General features: G+C 64.3%; 1 protein-coding gene across 1 annotated transcript; it reads left to right on the forward strand.

The window, feature by feature from the left end:
* The first annotated feature begins 4,359 nt into the window (after nt 1-4,359).
* Nucleotides 4,360-13,648, forward strand: LOC115657434 (intestinal-type alkaline phosphatase-like). The gene is made up of 11 exons (XM_030575293.1): nt 4,360-4,429; nt 7,811-7,927; nt 8,362-8,477; nt 9,230-9,404; nt 9,758-9,930; nt 10,469-10,603; nt 11,433-11,505; nt 11,670-11,804; nt 12,302-12,493; nt 12,996-13,112; nt 13,392-13,648. The coding sequence occupies exons 1-11, from the start codon at nt 4,360-4,362 to the stop codon at nt 13,646-13,648; spliced, it is 1,560 nt and encodes a 519-aa protein (XP_030431153.1).
* Nucleotides 13,649-14,698: the final 1,050 nt, after the last annotated feature.

Consider the following 14,698-nt stretch of genomic DNA (forward strand, 5'->3'; position numbering starts at 1 on the left):
AGGCTCACAGCATCCTGGCTATGGTGCCACAATGCTCCCGGCACTGGCTCCCCCACGGCACAACAGCTGAGGGTCGTAGAGACGCCGGGTGTCCAGTTTTCGACCGGAACGTCCAGTCGAAAAGGGGAACCGGCAGCATCCGGTCAGCACGGCTGACTGGGCAGCTCAAAGTCCGGTTGGCAACAGCGGGGCTCCGCCCACACAGTTCCTGGGAAGCGGCAGCATGTCCCACCAGCTCCTTGGTGGTGGGGCGGCCAGAGAGGCTCTGCATGCCCCCCTCACCCTGCTGTACCCCGATTTCCTCACCACGGCCCCTTGCTCCAGGGATTGACCCCTGCCATCCCCCGATTGGGTGGGTGGGCAGGCTCTGTATCACCTCCTCCCAGCCCAGCTCTGCAGACAGCTGGTGAATCCTGGGGGATGGGAAATCGAGCGCATGGGGCAGGGGTGGACAGCGAGTGATGGGGTGGGGGCGACATAGGTGGGGCAGGGGGTGAGGCCTCTGAGGAAGAGGCTGGGCAGGGGTGTTTGTTTTTCAGGGATTAAAAAGTTGGCAACCCTGGGCGGGGGCAGGTGTCGCTTGGCTGGAATCCTCTCCGGCCATTACAGCGCGCCCCCCCCAGCACAGTCAGGACCCCTCCCCATTTCTGTCAACGCCCTGGGCACGACCCATTAACATGCGGCTCGGACCTCAGGGCGACTGCTTGGCACAGCAGGGAAGCTTTTGCCATTGCTTGGGAAAGGGACTACGTCTGGGGCGGAGAGCGGGACGGGGGGCACCTCTGAATGTTACCGCTCTGTGGCTGCGACGGCTCCTGTTCCCCCTGGCTCCCTGCCCAGCTGGAGCTCAGGCTGCAGCCGCGCCCGGAGCGCTGGACCCGTGTGGACACAGCTGAGACCAGCCAAGCTGCGCTCTGTAGCCAGGCAGCGGGACCATTGGCCCCAGGTGAAACAGACAGCGGTAACGGCCCAGTGCTGCCAGTCGAGCGATCTCGGTGCTGGAGGCTTCTACCCACCCAGTCAGGGATCGCTGCCCGGCAGGGCAGGGCCTGGTTTCATTTTGCCTGGCTGTGCCATGGCTGTCTCGGCAAAGCCAGATTGCCAGAGTACTTGCCGTGGCAGAGGGCTCCCTGGGGGTGAGTGACAAGGCCCTTTCACTGGGGGGCAGTGGGGTCTGACCTAGCAAGGGAGAAGCTGCCTTGGGCCGGGTGAGATCTCAGTCCAGGGGCTCCGGGTGTTCGCTGTTTCCCGGGGCCGGTGCAAGGATATTTTGCACCCTAGGCAAAACTTCCCCTGTGTGCCACCCCCTACCACCCCACCACCCCCGGAGCATCGCTTATTATAAACTTTCAAAAATGAGTTCTGCACAGTGTGGCATTGGGCATTAGAATTAATACTCGTTCGGCTTGAAAAATTATTAATTTCATTATTTAGCATATTTAATGAAAATCAATGGCCTTGGGTCTCCTGCACGTGGCTAGAGCCCTCCTGCCTCCCTGCCCGGATCTGGAAAGGGCTGTTTTGGGGATCAGAGCACAGAGCTGGGAGTCGGGATCTGGCTGACTTCAGGCAAGTTACTTCCCTGTTCTGGGCTCCAGCGCTAAGGTGTGAAATGGTTCCTTGCTCCTGGGCTGGCACGTGCAATGCAGGCGGGAGGGGGTGGCTGAAGGCCTGGCTTCCCCACAGGTGGGAGGCGAGGACAGAGTTCCAGCCTCCGTCATGACCGTCCTGGTTGCTTTACTCTGCCCCAAGCCCCTGACTGCGAGATCTCGGATTCTGGGTCTGATTTTCAGAGCTGCTGAGCACGGGCGGTTCCCCCGATGTCTGTGGGAACTCGGGTTCTCAGTACTTCTGAAACTCAGGGCAATTTATTCCGACTGCTGGGCCAGGTCCATACACACCTCTCAGTCCACAGCAGCTCTCCCCTCAGTAACAATACAAGCAATCAGGAGAATGATGAGGGCAGTTGGCCCAGTGCTGGGAGCGGGGAGGATATGGCCCTAATGTGGTCACTAAACTTCTCCCTAGTAAAGTTTCTGGTGCATCAGTGGGAGATCAAACAGCTCTTGGGTGCTGCAGCCTGCCCAGGGTTCAGCTGCACTTAGCCTGAGTTGCTGGCGCACTTGCAGTGGCTGTGCACCATGCAACTGGTCACCCACGTTCCATGAAAACCTGGCTCTGACGGTGGCGTAATTAGACTTGAGTTACTGCCGCATTGCTTAGCACTGTCGTCCCAGGCTGGCTGCAGACTGAGGCAGACAGACCTGTGCCGGCTACACGCCCATCACCTTCGGAAGATTTTCCTTGGAGCCATAAGGGCTGGAGACAGTCATGTTTCTTCACTGAAAACTTGCAGGGAGCTGCCCCTGAATCCCGGATTAAAACCTTGTGTGGGCAGATGCAGAGCTCAGGGCTTGAAGGCCTCTGCTTTAATGGGCTGAGCCAGTGCAGAACTAGGAGCCTCGATCTCCTGTGTTCAACGCTTGCCCCCAGCCTGCCTGCTGCTCCCCAGCTGGGTCCCCACATGCTGGAGGAGCCGCTCACTCCTGACCCGCAACCCCCTGCTACCCCAGCTCTGTGGGCACCCGTGACAATACGCCATCCATGGGCACCCATCTGCCAGCAGCAGTTCCTGGGCCCTGTGATGTCTGGGCATTTTGCCCCCCTCTAGGGGCAGGCAGCCCATCAGCTCTGCTGCCGTGCCACCCCCAGCTTCAGAGGGGGAGAAGCTGCTTGGCCTGGAGAATTATTCCAGGGGCTGGGGGGAGCCTGGAGGAAAAGCCCAGCTCAGAGCTGACCCCCCACTCCACAGAGCACATTACTCTCAGCAGGGAAGGGGGCAGCTATGAGCTACTGAGCCCTCCCCCCCAGAGTGAGTCCCCCCCCCACTCCTGCAAGCCTGGGGGGAGGCCCCCCACTAGGTCTGCAGGTAGGGGGGAAATTAGAGGTTCAGGAAGGGTCGGGGTTCCCTTTGTTAATCCACCCCCCCAACCTCCAAAACCAGCTGCTTGGGGAATATGAACCTCTGGACTAAAATCAATGGTCAGTGGCCCAAACCCGTGTGACAATCGCACCTACTGGGGTGGGGACGGGGGGGCAGGGTGGGCACGGGGGCTCTGGCGAGTTGGGAGTTTTAGTAGGGTGGGGGCAGGGGCAGGGTGAGGGTGGGGGTTTGAGCAGGGTGGGCATGCAGGCAGGGCAGGGGCATGGGCAGGATGGGGGCTGGGGTTGGGCAGGGCAGGGACAGGGGTGAGGGCAGAGGCGCGGGCAGGGTGGGTGCGGATGCAAGGTAGGGACGATCATGGGCGGGGTGGGGGTTTGGGCAGAGTGGGCGCAGAGGCAGGGCAGGGGCTGGGGCAGGGGCAGGGTGGGAGTGGATGCAGGGTGGCCGCAGGGGCGTAGGCAGGGTGGGCATGGATGCAGGGCAGGGGTGCAGGCAGAGTGGGGGTTTGGGCAGGGTGGGCATGGATGCAGGGCAGGGGCGGGGGCACGGGCAGGGTGGGGGTTTGGGCAGGGTGGCATGGACGCAGGGCAGAGGTGCGGGCAGAGTGGGGGTTTGGGCAGGGTGGGTGTGGATGCGGTGCAGGGGCACGGGCAGGGTGGGGGTTTGGGCAGGGTGGCATGGACGCAGGGCAGAGGTGCGGGCAGAGTGGGGGTTTGGGCAGGGTGGGCGTGGATGCGGTGCAGGGGCACGGGCAGGTTGGGGCTTTGGGCGGGGTGGCATGGATGCAGGGCAGGGGTGCAGGCAGAGTGAGGGTTTGGGCAGGGTGGGCGTGGATGCGGTGCAGGGGCACGGGCAGGGTGGGGGTTTGGGCAGGGCGGGCATGGATGTAGGGCAGGGGTGCGGGCAGAGTGAGGGCTGGGGTTGGGCAGGGCTCTCTGCACAGCTGCTAAGGAGCAGGGTGGGTGATGATCTTGGCATGGGCCCAAGCCCTGCCCACGGACCCTGCCCGAGCCAGGGACTTGGCCCCTATGGTTGATAGGGTTATCTGGAGACAAGAGTATGATAAGATACACACCCCTCCCCCTGCAAATCCAGCTCCCCCCTCGTCGTTAGCAATTATGCAAAGTGATGCCAATTATGCAAAGTGATGCCAGCAGGCACCCTGGGCCCAGGTTTGGGGACGCCTGGCCTTGAACCCGCAGCAGCTGAGCCATGTGGGCTGCCCCTCAGCAGGGCCTCGTGCCAGTGGGCTGCAAAGTCCCTCAAGGGGCTGTGCCCACGTATGCTAATGGGGTTAGGGAGCAAGTCTGGGTCCAAAGTCCCCTGGAGAATGGGGCTATTACCACGGGCCCGGGCACAGCCTGTCACAGGCACCGCTCGGCTTCCCCGCTGCTCCCGTCCTGCCCGTCCTTGCCATGCAGCTCCCTGCGCCCGTCCTGCTCTGCCTCGGGGCTTGGCTGTCCTGTGCCAGTGCCGCCATCCCAGGTAAACCAGCCTCCCTTCCCCAAGGGGCGATTCCCTCCCCCCACACACACACACGCTGGGGCCTGAGGCCAAGCGCCGGACGTGGCTGCGAGAAGGCGCGAGGTACCTGGCTGCTCACCCAGGCTGTTCAAGGGAGGTATTGGCTGGCACCGTGCACGCCATGGCTGGCCCGGGATCCCGGGGTGGGCACTGAGCAGGGGGCACTAACACTTGGCTCCAAGGCCTGTAGTGAGTCAAACCTCCACCTGACCCAGGCCCCTTAGGGGCCCCGACTGCTGGGACTGGGGGAAGGCACAGGGATTCCCCCGGTTCCGAGGTGCTGGTGACGCGGGCGGGGGCGTCGGTGGCTCAGCGGTGTTTGCCATCATGCAGCTCAGAAAGGGTTAACTGGGCTGTCGGGTAGGGGGAGAAGGGGAGATGGATTCACCTCCTGGGGACGCCCCCCCCATCCCCCTCTGCCGGGCACCGGGATTCTGCCCCCAGGGGAGGAGCCGTGTCATGGATCCACTGGGTCTGACCAGTCCTGTGGGAGAGTCCCATGCAGTGGGCTGGACCCCAAGGACCCCGCAGTTCCACAGGGGCAGGACTGGGAGCCCCACAACTTCAGAACTGGCCCTTCAGGGCCCAGTGCTCCATGGATCCCTGCAGGGAACCCAGGCCAGCCAGACCCTGTCTGACTGTGCGTGTCGGGGCGCCGAGCTCCCAGGCAGCGTCTCTGACGGCACCGGCAGCCTTGGCAAACCATGTACTGGTTCCTGGGCACCCAGCCGCTGAGAGCCCTCCGGCTGGCACAGAGGGGTGAGGTTTAGAGGGAGTCCAGGCAGAGCAGTGCCAGGCCAGTGCGCCCTCAAGACATGCTGCAGTCGAGCCGTCTGGGTGCTCACTGGCTCAGCCCGTAGCCCTGAGTGCCAGGGTGGAGTTGGGAGTGCAAAGGCCAGGTCGCAACCCGGTGTCACGGAGTCCCCGGGCGATGCTCCGGAACTGCTCCCCACCAAGCCAGTCAGGACTTTGGGGAGCCTCCTCTTCCTTGGAGCAGACTTGTTCAGGGCAAGAAGCTCACACGTCTTCACCTCCTGGGTCTGACCTTGGAGCATTCAGCATCCTCTGCCCCTCCGTGCGCTTCCCACAGCGAGTCCACCCCAGCGGGGTCCTGGGGAAGCCACAGGGTCCTGCACCCCCACTTTGCAGTCAGACGTGACTCTCAGCCAGCCAGTAAAACAGAGGTTTATTCGATGACAGGAACGGGGTCTAAAACAGAGCTTGTAGATACAGCGAACCGGATCCCTCGGCTGGGTCCATTCTGGGGGCAGTGAGCCAGACCCCCAGGTCTGCCCTCCACCCTTGACCCCAGCCAGCTCCAGACTAACAACCCCTCCCAGCCCCTCCTCTCTCCTCAGCCCCTTTCCCTGGCCAGGAGGTCACCTGATCCCTTTGTCTCCAACACCTTCAGCTGGCACCTTTGCAGCGGAGGGGCCCAGGCCATCAGTTGCTAGGAGACTGAGTGCCAGGCATTTAGGTGCACTGGCTCTTTGCTCTGCCAGATACTTAAGAACTGCCATGGGGACACTGAGGCACCAACACAGTATTCAGAGAAAACATTAAGAACTTTCCCAGTTCATCACACCTGGCTGCTTGCTAACTTCCCCTTCCCTCTGCATCCCGGCCCAGCGCTGGGGGAAGTGCCTGCCTCTGGGGTGGGGATTGCTAGGTGTGAACATCCCAGCCAGTGGGGCTCCCCTTGGCTTTGCCTCCATTGAGCTGGGTAGGTTTCAGCCAGTCTTTAATGCATCCTTCATGCACCCCACCAGCACCATGGCACTCACACACCCCACCACTGGCCCTGGAACAGCTGTTAAACCCTTCACTAGCTGCACGCAGCACTGCAAACAAAGAGGGAAACTGAGGCACACACAGGCATAAACATATTACCAACCTCTCCCTTCGCCGGGCCCGGTGTGAGGTGTCCAGCTGGGTTCGGGAGCCAGGCGCCAGGATCAAGCAGTGCAGCCAGGGCTCCTCATGCACTAGCTGGTGGCGTCTAACAGCGCCACCTGATCTCTTGTAGGGCTCCTGCACCCTGCTCCCAGCTGCTGCCATCCCCACAGCTCCCCAAATTGCTTAGCCAGGCACTCCCTTCCAGCTGCTGGCTCCTTCCCCCATCTTCCCCCAGCTCCCTCCCCGGCCATGCACCCCAAACAGACCTCCCAGTTCCTGGACACCCTTCTCCCAGCTCCTTAGCTGGGCACCCTGAACGAACTCCCAGCCCCTGGGAACTAGGCTGGGCTCTAAGGGCTGAGCCGTGCTAAGAGGGAGCCCTCCCCACCCCGGCATCCCCTGGACCATTTGCCAAGGGCTGGACCAAGCTAAGGCCAAGTTGGTCTGGTCAGATTCCCACCTCCCAGCATTCGATTTGGTGCCAAATCGGGGGCAAAAAGTTAAAATCCCAGCAAGGAAATTCTGCAAAACCCAGCTCCAATGCCAGCTTTGTTTGGAGCCAGATCAACACTGAATTGCATTGTTGCATTGTGGTGCATTACCTCCTGGGAGCTGAAGCTGTGGTGCTTGAGGCCCCAATTCACTCTACGGGCCAGGTACCCTGGGCAGACTATACCTCCCATGATGCACCATGCGGCTCAATCAGTGGGACTCTGCATTGCATTGTGGGAGATGTAGGCCTCCCGGGACCCCAGCCCAGGGGACTGGACAGGAGACTGGGATGTGCTAGGCAAATGCAATTAACGTTCTATTGAACGGCTTGGAAATTAACACACAGCATCTCAGCTGGGCCAAACCCACCCAGCACCAACAATCAATGGGAAACAATTGGAAACGGGAAAAAATCCAGATTTTCCTGTGCAAAATAATTGCACAAAAATTGCTCTTTCTGTCAGCAAATCATCCCAGTGTCCCACCCAGCCAGAGGGCGGGGGCCTCCCCTGGGCACTATGGGTCCCGGGTACCACGACAGGTCATGGCTGGGCTCCCCCCAGCACTGTGAGTGCTGCTGAGTTGGGGGGTAACATCACGCTCAGGAGCTGTTGTGGCCACTTCGGCCACTAAAGCCTCGGCAGCCTCATCTGGCTGGCCCCTGCCCTGTGGGAATGCTGTGCTCTGGGCCCCCTGCCCGGCGGGGGGAGCTGGATCCTGGAAGAGTGGGGGCTGCTGCAGGCCCTGGCTCCAGCTAGGAGGTGCCACGCCTGGCTCCCACACTGGTTTGCAGCTGTTGCGTGGCTGTGCCCAGCTCGGCATGTGCCCTGGTGTAAGGATCTCATTGTGGGCTGGGCCGTTCTCAACAGCCCCGAGTGGTGGGTAAAGCTGGCTGCTGCTAGGACTTACCCCCCTCCCCTGTCTCTGTCCCCCGCTCTCCGTGTCTCTCCAAAGTGGAGGAGGAAAATCCCGCGTTCTGGAACCAGCAGGCAGCGGAGGCCATCAAAGCGACCCTCAAACTCCAGCCCATGAATTATCAGGCCAAAAACCTGATCCTCTTCCTCGGGGATGGTGAGTTGAAGGAACATCTCCCCCCACCGCCCCCGCCGGCATCCTCACCAGCTGCCCTGAGTGTGGGGAGGGTCTGGCTAGAGGGCACCTCTGGGCTCCTCCCCATCCTCACTGGGTTGTGGGAACTCAGCCGCCCCTCACCCTGCCCCAGGGGCACTGGCTCACAGCTGGAAGCAGCCCCCCCCTCCCCAGCCGGGGTCCCCTGGCATGTGGGGTGACGGGCCTGGGTCATGGTTTGGTGCTTTGATGCGGCGCTGATGGCTTGCTGGGGAGGTGGGGGGAGGGGAAGCAGTGTCCTGTGACTGCAGGGGGCTGGGTGGGGGCACATGGATGGCGCTGGAACCGTCCCGGGGGCTGGGAGGCTACACATGCGGGGGAGGGGAGGCCCATGGTGGTGCCCAGCTCTGATGGGCTCGGTCTCTCTCCCTGCCCAGGAATGGGGGTCCCGACCATCACCGCCACACGGATCCTCAAGGGGCAGCTACAGGGGCAGCTGAGCCCCGAGATGCCGCTCGCCATGGATGCCTTCCCCTATGTGGCACTCTCCAAGGTGCCGTCTTCCCCCTCGGGCGCTGCCTGTCACCCCGGAGCTGCTGCCACCATCCCGCCTGGTGCCACCAGGGCCTCGGGCATGGATGCCCCAGCAGGGAGTGAAGCATGGCTCTGGCTTGGGTGCCATGAGCAGTTCCTGCTGGGAGAGACCCCAGGGCCCCTGCTGCTCAGTGGGACTGGATGAGGTGCAGCCCCCCAGCCCAGGGCCCCTTCCCCTGCTCACTGGCGAAAAGCTGGGGCAGACCCTGGGGGTGGGGAGGGAAGCGGAGTGACTGTGGAGGATGAGAGGGGGATTTCCGAATAAATGCCCAGCCAGAGGGGTGGAGGCTGATTTTTCTGGGCCCCACAATTGTCTCCCTGAAAGGCTGGGGCAGGGAAGGGACAGGAGGCATTGGCAAGAGGGACCCCCCCCCACAGCCGGCGGCCCGAGACCCCACAGTTGAGTGGGCCGGAAACCCCATAACCGGGCGGGCTGGGACCCCACAGCTGGGTGCGCCAGGACCCCATAGCCAGGTGGCCCAGGACCCCCACAGCTGGACGAGTGGGGATGCCATAGCCAGGTGGCCCAGGACCCTCACAGCTGGGTGAGCCGGGACCCCACAGCCAGGTGGGCTGGGAGCACTTTCCCGTACCACATAGCCCGTGGGCCCCCCGAGTGCCTGGGAAGTACTGAGCCCAGGTCTGGGGGTGGGGATCCCCTCCCCATCATCTGGAGCCCCTCGTCTAACAGCTGGCCCGTGGGCTTTGCAGACCTACAACGTGGACCGGCAGGTGCCGGACAGCGCGGGCACAGCCACGGCCTACCTGTGCGGGGTGAAGGCCAACTACCAGACCATCGGGGTGAGCGCCGCTGCCAGGCACTCCCAGTGCAACACCACGCTGGGCAACGAGGTCGTGTCCGTGCTGCAGAGAGCCCAGCGAGCGGGTAAGGGGTTGGGAGCGGGGGGCAGGGAGCCAGTGGGCTCCAGCAGCCTGGGGGTTGTGGGGGTGCAGCGCTGGCACTGCTCAGAGGCTGCCGACAGGCCTGTGGGTACGGCACAAATGGCAGGAGAGCTTCCCAGCTCAGCGCCAGCCAGGGACCCCCCAGTTGTGGCAGCAGGGAGAGTCTGTGTTCGAGTCCTGACTCCAGTGCCAGGCAGTGGGTTAGCCCACCTGCGACAAGGCTGGCAGATGGGCTGGGTATCTTCAGTGTCCACCCCCCCCCCCCGGTGTAGCCATGTCTGAAGTGACAGTTCAGGAGCGGGCGGTTAATGCTCAGTGTCCGGCTGTCCCTGACAGGGAAGTCGGTGGGGATTGTGACCACGACGCGGGTGCAGCACGCCTCACCTGCGGCGACCTACGCCCACGTGGTGAACAGGGACTGGTACGCCGACGCCAGCATGCCGGCTGCTGCTGTGCAGGAGAACTGCAAGGACATCGCCTGGCAGCTTGTCCACAATGTCGATTTCACCGTGAGTGGCTGTGCCCCACGGGCATTGCTGGGCAACCGCTGCCCCACACAGCCGCCCCCTGCCCCGAATACCCCCCACCCCACCCCAGCAATGCAGCGTGTGCCTGCCTGGGCCCGGTTCCTGAGGGGAGATGTAGCTGGCTGGTTCCCCACTGCCCCGTGTGCCCGCCATGGGCAGGATGGAGGAGAGGAGACAGCCAGGCCAGCTTCCTCCTCCCTGGCCTTGCTCTCACTGCACTGCCCACTCTCCGTGTAAGGGCCCAGGAACTGCCTGGCCATGGGGCCTGAGCTCCCCTCGGCCCCACAGACGGGCATCCCCCTTAGGCAGGAAAAGGGCAGGGTGTCTGTGAGCTCCCCCCCCCGCCCGCTACACCCAGCCATCAGCCCCCAGACACCAGTCAGGCCCCATGGGGAACCCCACATGGGATCCCGACTGGTGTGGGGCAGGGTGGAGGCTGAGGGGAGGTCAGCCCTCTCACCCTCGCTCAGGGTTTAGAGGAGCTGGTGGAATGTGCCGTCTCTGTCCATTTCCTGGCCAGGTGATCCTGGGGGGCGGGCGGAAGTACATGACCCCTGTGGAGACCCCGGACCCCGAGTACCCCGGCAACACTACCCACAATGGGATGCGCAAAGACAACAAGAACCTCATCACCCTGTGGCTGGAGTCTAAGCAGGTGACTGGCACATCAGGGCCGGGAGCAGCTGAGAGGCTGGTTGCCTTCGTGGGGCTGCGGTTGGTCATCACAGTTCACTCCCCACATTGGACAGCAGTTCAGATCAGTGCAGCCGTGGGCATCTTCCTGGAGGGGGGAGGCTGGGACCTGGCTGACAATGCAGGGTCCCCTGGGCCCGGGGCTGGTGGATGCAGACAGGAGGGCTGGGCAGGATCCCCCGGGCACGGGGCTGGTGGGTGCAGACGGGAGGGCTGGGCAGGATCCCCCGGGCACGGGGCTGGTGGGTGCAGACGGGAGGGCTGGGCAGGATCCCCCGGGCACGGGGCTGGTGGGTGCAGACGGGAGGGCTGGGCAGGATCCCCCGGGCACGGGGCTGGTGGGTGCAGACGGGAGGGCTGGGCAGGATCCCCCGGGCACGGGGCTGGTGGGTGCAGACGGGAGGGCTGGGCAGGATCCCCCGGGCACGGGGCTGGTGAGGGCAGACGGGAGGGCTGGGCAGGATCCCCCGGGTACGGGGCTGGTGGGTGCAGACGGGAGGGCTGGGCAGGATCCCCCAGGCACGGGGCTGGTGGGTGCAGACGGGAGGGCTGGGCAGGATCCCCTGGGCACAGGGCTGGTGAGGGCAGACAGGAGGGCTGGACAGGATCCCCCGGGCACGGGGCTGGTTGGTGCAGACAGGAGGGCTGGCCAGGGTCCCCGGGCGCAGGGCTAGTGGGTGCAGACGGGAAGGCTGGGCAGGGGTCCAGCTGGCGACGTGCATGTGCTGGGATGGTGGCACATGCAGCCCTGCCTGGGCACCCATTGACCAGCTCTTGGGTTCGTTCCCTAGGGCGCCAGGTATGTGTGGAACAGGACGGCCCTGCTCAGCGCTGCCAGTGACCCATCCGTGACGCACCTGATGGGTAATGGGCCCCAAATCCTCCCCCTTCGGCCCCTCCCCCCAGGGCAGCCTCTGCCCCCTCCTCCGGCTGCTCAGGGTGGCATGTCTGTCTCCCAGCCCCCATGGCCATTTGCAGCCTGGTTCCCCAGCGTGCGCCCCCCCATCTCGTCTCTGTTCCCCCTTCAGGCCTCTTTGAACCTGGCGACCTTAAATACGAGCTCCTGCGGGACTCAACCCTGGACCCGTCCCTCACCGAGATGACGCAGGCGGCCATCCGGATCCTCAGCAGGAACCCCCGGGGCTTCTACCTCTTTGTGGAAGATAAGTGGGGCTGGGGGCAGGCCATGGGGTGCAGCTGTCCCAGCCCAGACGGCTGCCCTTGCCTCGGGGGTGCAGAGGGGCCCAGGGCTGGGCGTTCCCTGCGCTCCCCAGCCTGGGCTCGCGGCAGGGGGAGCAGGTGGGAGGGGTGGCCAGGAGCTGCCCGGCGTCCCAGGTTGAGGGGCAGGAGCACTGGGTGACTGTGGCACCTGCCTGGGCCCCCCAGGCCATGGGAGCCCCCTGCAGCCCATCACCGTGTGCTCTGGTCACACAGGAGCCAGAGCCTGCTTGGGGAGCGCAGAGGGAGAGGTCTTGCTGCAGCCTGAGGGGGCCAGAGGATGCCCACCCCACCCCCACCCCTAGGGGGTGCTGTCCACAGGTGCCTCTTACAGGCCGACTCACCCCAGGGTGATCGTACAGCAGGGTGGGGGGGAAGCTGCATTCAAGGCCCCCAAGAGGCCCCCCCACCCGTGGCTAACGCCTGCCTGGTCTCTCTCCACGAGGCAGGATTGACCACGGGCACCACGAAGGCGTTGCCCAGCGGGCGCTGACGGAAGCCCTGGAGTTCGACCACGCCATCCAGAGGGCGGGCGAGCTGACGAAGGAAGCCGAGACCCTCACCGTGGTGACGGCCGACCACTCGCACGTCTTCAGCTTCGGCGGCTACACGCTGCGTGGCAGCTCCATCTTCGGTACGACCCCTGGGCTGGGGGCTCGACACCAGGACCCCGGGGCTTTGGACTCACACGTGCCTGCGCCCCTTGTACGGGCTGAGGCTGCTCCTGCTCCCCCCTGGGGGCTGCAAGCGCTGGAGGCTGCTGCTCACTGCACGATGGGCCATGGGTTCGAGCTCTGCTCGCGGCACAGCTGAGGGCAGTACCCGGGCAGCTGAGGGATACCTGAGCCCTCTGCCCCACGGAGGCCCTTGGCAGGGCAGAGATTGGGCCTAGGGGTCCCTTGGAACTGGGATGCCCATGTTGCCCCTGCCCAAGGACCTGCAGGACTGTGGAGTGGCAGATCCACCCGCTCCTGTGCCCAGCCCCCTGCTGGCTGCGCTGCCCTTTGGGGGGTATCACCCGACACCCCGGGGACCCCTGTGCTGTCCCGCGGACCTCCCAGGGCATGGTGGCTTAACGCTGCTCCGGGACGCCCCAGCTTGGGCCTTATCTCTCGGTCGGCTCTTCCTCCCCACAGGCTTGGCTCCCGAAGTGGCCTTGGACAGCAAGCCATACACGTCCATCCTCTACGGGAACGGGCCCGGCTACCAGATCACTGCCACGGGCCGGCCCAACATCAGCAGCTCCGAGAGCGGTAAGGGGCCACGCCGTGGCGTGGGAGGGGGATGCTGGCAGGGGGTGACTGGAGGGGAACAGGGGTCCCTCCCTGCCAGACTTCACCCTCTGTGCCCAGCACAGAGCTGGCGTTTCCAGCTATGCCCCCGAGGCTGCTGCCAGCCGGTGGTGCTGACTGTATAGCATGGGCGGGCATGGGCTCTGCCCAGATACCAGCACACACACCCCGCCCCAGGGAGCAGAAAATGGGGGAGCAGTGACTCACGGGGCCCTTACGCTCTGTTTGCCCCTCTCCCAGAGGAGAAAGGGTACCTGCAGCAGGCGGCCGTGCCCCTGAGCTCGGAAACGCACGGCGGCGAGGACGTGGCCATCCTGGCCAAGGGGCCCATGGCCCACCTCTTCCATGGGGTGCAGGAGCAGACCTACATCGCCCACGTCATGGCCTATGCCGCCTGCCTGGAGCCCTACACGGACTGCCCGCGCCCGAACTCAGCCCATGCCAGCACCAGCCTCCTGCCCCTCCTGCTGGGCTCCCTCCTGCTACTGCTCAACTAGCCCCACCCCCTGCCGGACTGTAGCGCCCCCCGCAGCCCCGTGCCTGCAGTGCTGGGCTGGGCTGGCTGCAGCCACAAGAGGGCGACAGCCCATCTGCTCCCTGTGGGTGGGGAGGGGGTGTCTGTGTGAGTGGCACCAAACCACGGGGCAGGGGGAGCGGGCAGCAGACCCCACCCAGCTGACGTCGTGGGGCCCCAGCGCTTGGACACAGCCTGGGGAGGGGGGATTGTCGCCGACTTGGAACAAAGAGATTCCAGTGACCAAATGGCCTGCGGCTTTCTGAGTGGAAGAAACTGGGGTGGGGGGGCACTACAGGGCGTGTTGTGGGAGGGGTCAGGGACTCCAGGTGACTTCTAGGGGGGGCAGGGGGTGCTGTGTGTGTGGGGGGGTGCAGTGGACTCTAAGAGATGCTCTGTGGAGGGGGAAGGACTCCGGGGGCACTGTGTGTGTGGGGGGGACTCTAGGGGGTGCTGTGCAGCAGGATGATCTCTAAGGGATGCTGTGGGGGGGGGGGATGAGCTCCAGGGGGTGCTCTGTGGAGGGGGAAGGACTCCAGGGGGCACTGTGTGTGTGTGTGTGTGTGGGGAACTCTAGGGGGTGTTGTGTGGAGGGGTAAGGACTCCAGGGGGCGGACTGTGTTTGGGTGGGTGGACTCTAGGGGGTGCTGTGGGGCGGGATGCGCTCCCCGGAATGCTGGGGGGGGGAATGAGCTCCAGGGGGTGCTGTGTGGAGGGGGGAGGAATCCAGGGGGCAATGTGTGTGTGTGGGGGGGACTCTAGGGAGTGCTGTGTGGAGGGGGAAAGGACTCCAGGGGGCACTGTGTGTGTGTGGGGGGGACTCTAGGGAGTGCTGTGTGGAGGGGGGAGGACTCCAGGGGGCACTGTGTGTGTGTGGGGGGGACTCTAGGGAGTGCTGTGTGGAGCGGGGAAGGACTCCAGGGGGCACTGTGTGTGTGTGTGTTGGGGGGGACTCTAGGAGGTGCTGTGTGGAGCGGGGAAGAACTCCAGGGGGTGGATGGACTCTAGAGAGCACTCTATTCTGCGGGGCGGA

Source organism: Gopherus evgoodei, chromosome 9, assembly GCF_007399415.2.
Source record: "Gopherus evgoodei ecotype Sinaloan lineage chromosome 9, rGopEvg1_v1.p, whole genome shotgun sequence".
Taxonomy (NCBI): Eukaryota; Metazoa; Chordata; order Testudines; family Testudinidae; genus Gopherus; species Gopherus evgoodei.

Bases quoted from the DNA above. Each gene is read 5' to 3' on its own strand.
- LOC115657434 (XM_030575293.1), top strand. From the start codon at position 4,360: ATGCAGCTCCCTGCGCCCGTCCTGCTCTGCCTCGGGGCTTGGCTGTCC. The intron at 8,478-9,229 runs GTGCCGTCTTCC...TGGGCTTTGCAG, and splicing joins CCTATGTGGCACTCTCCAAG to ACCTACAACGTGGACCGGCA. The intron at 11,506-11,669 runs GTAATGGGCCCC...TTCCCCCTTCAG, and splicing joins ATCCGTGACGCACCTGATGG to GCCTCTTTGAACCTGGCGAC.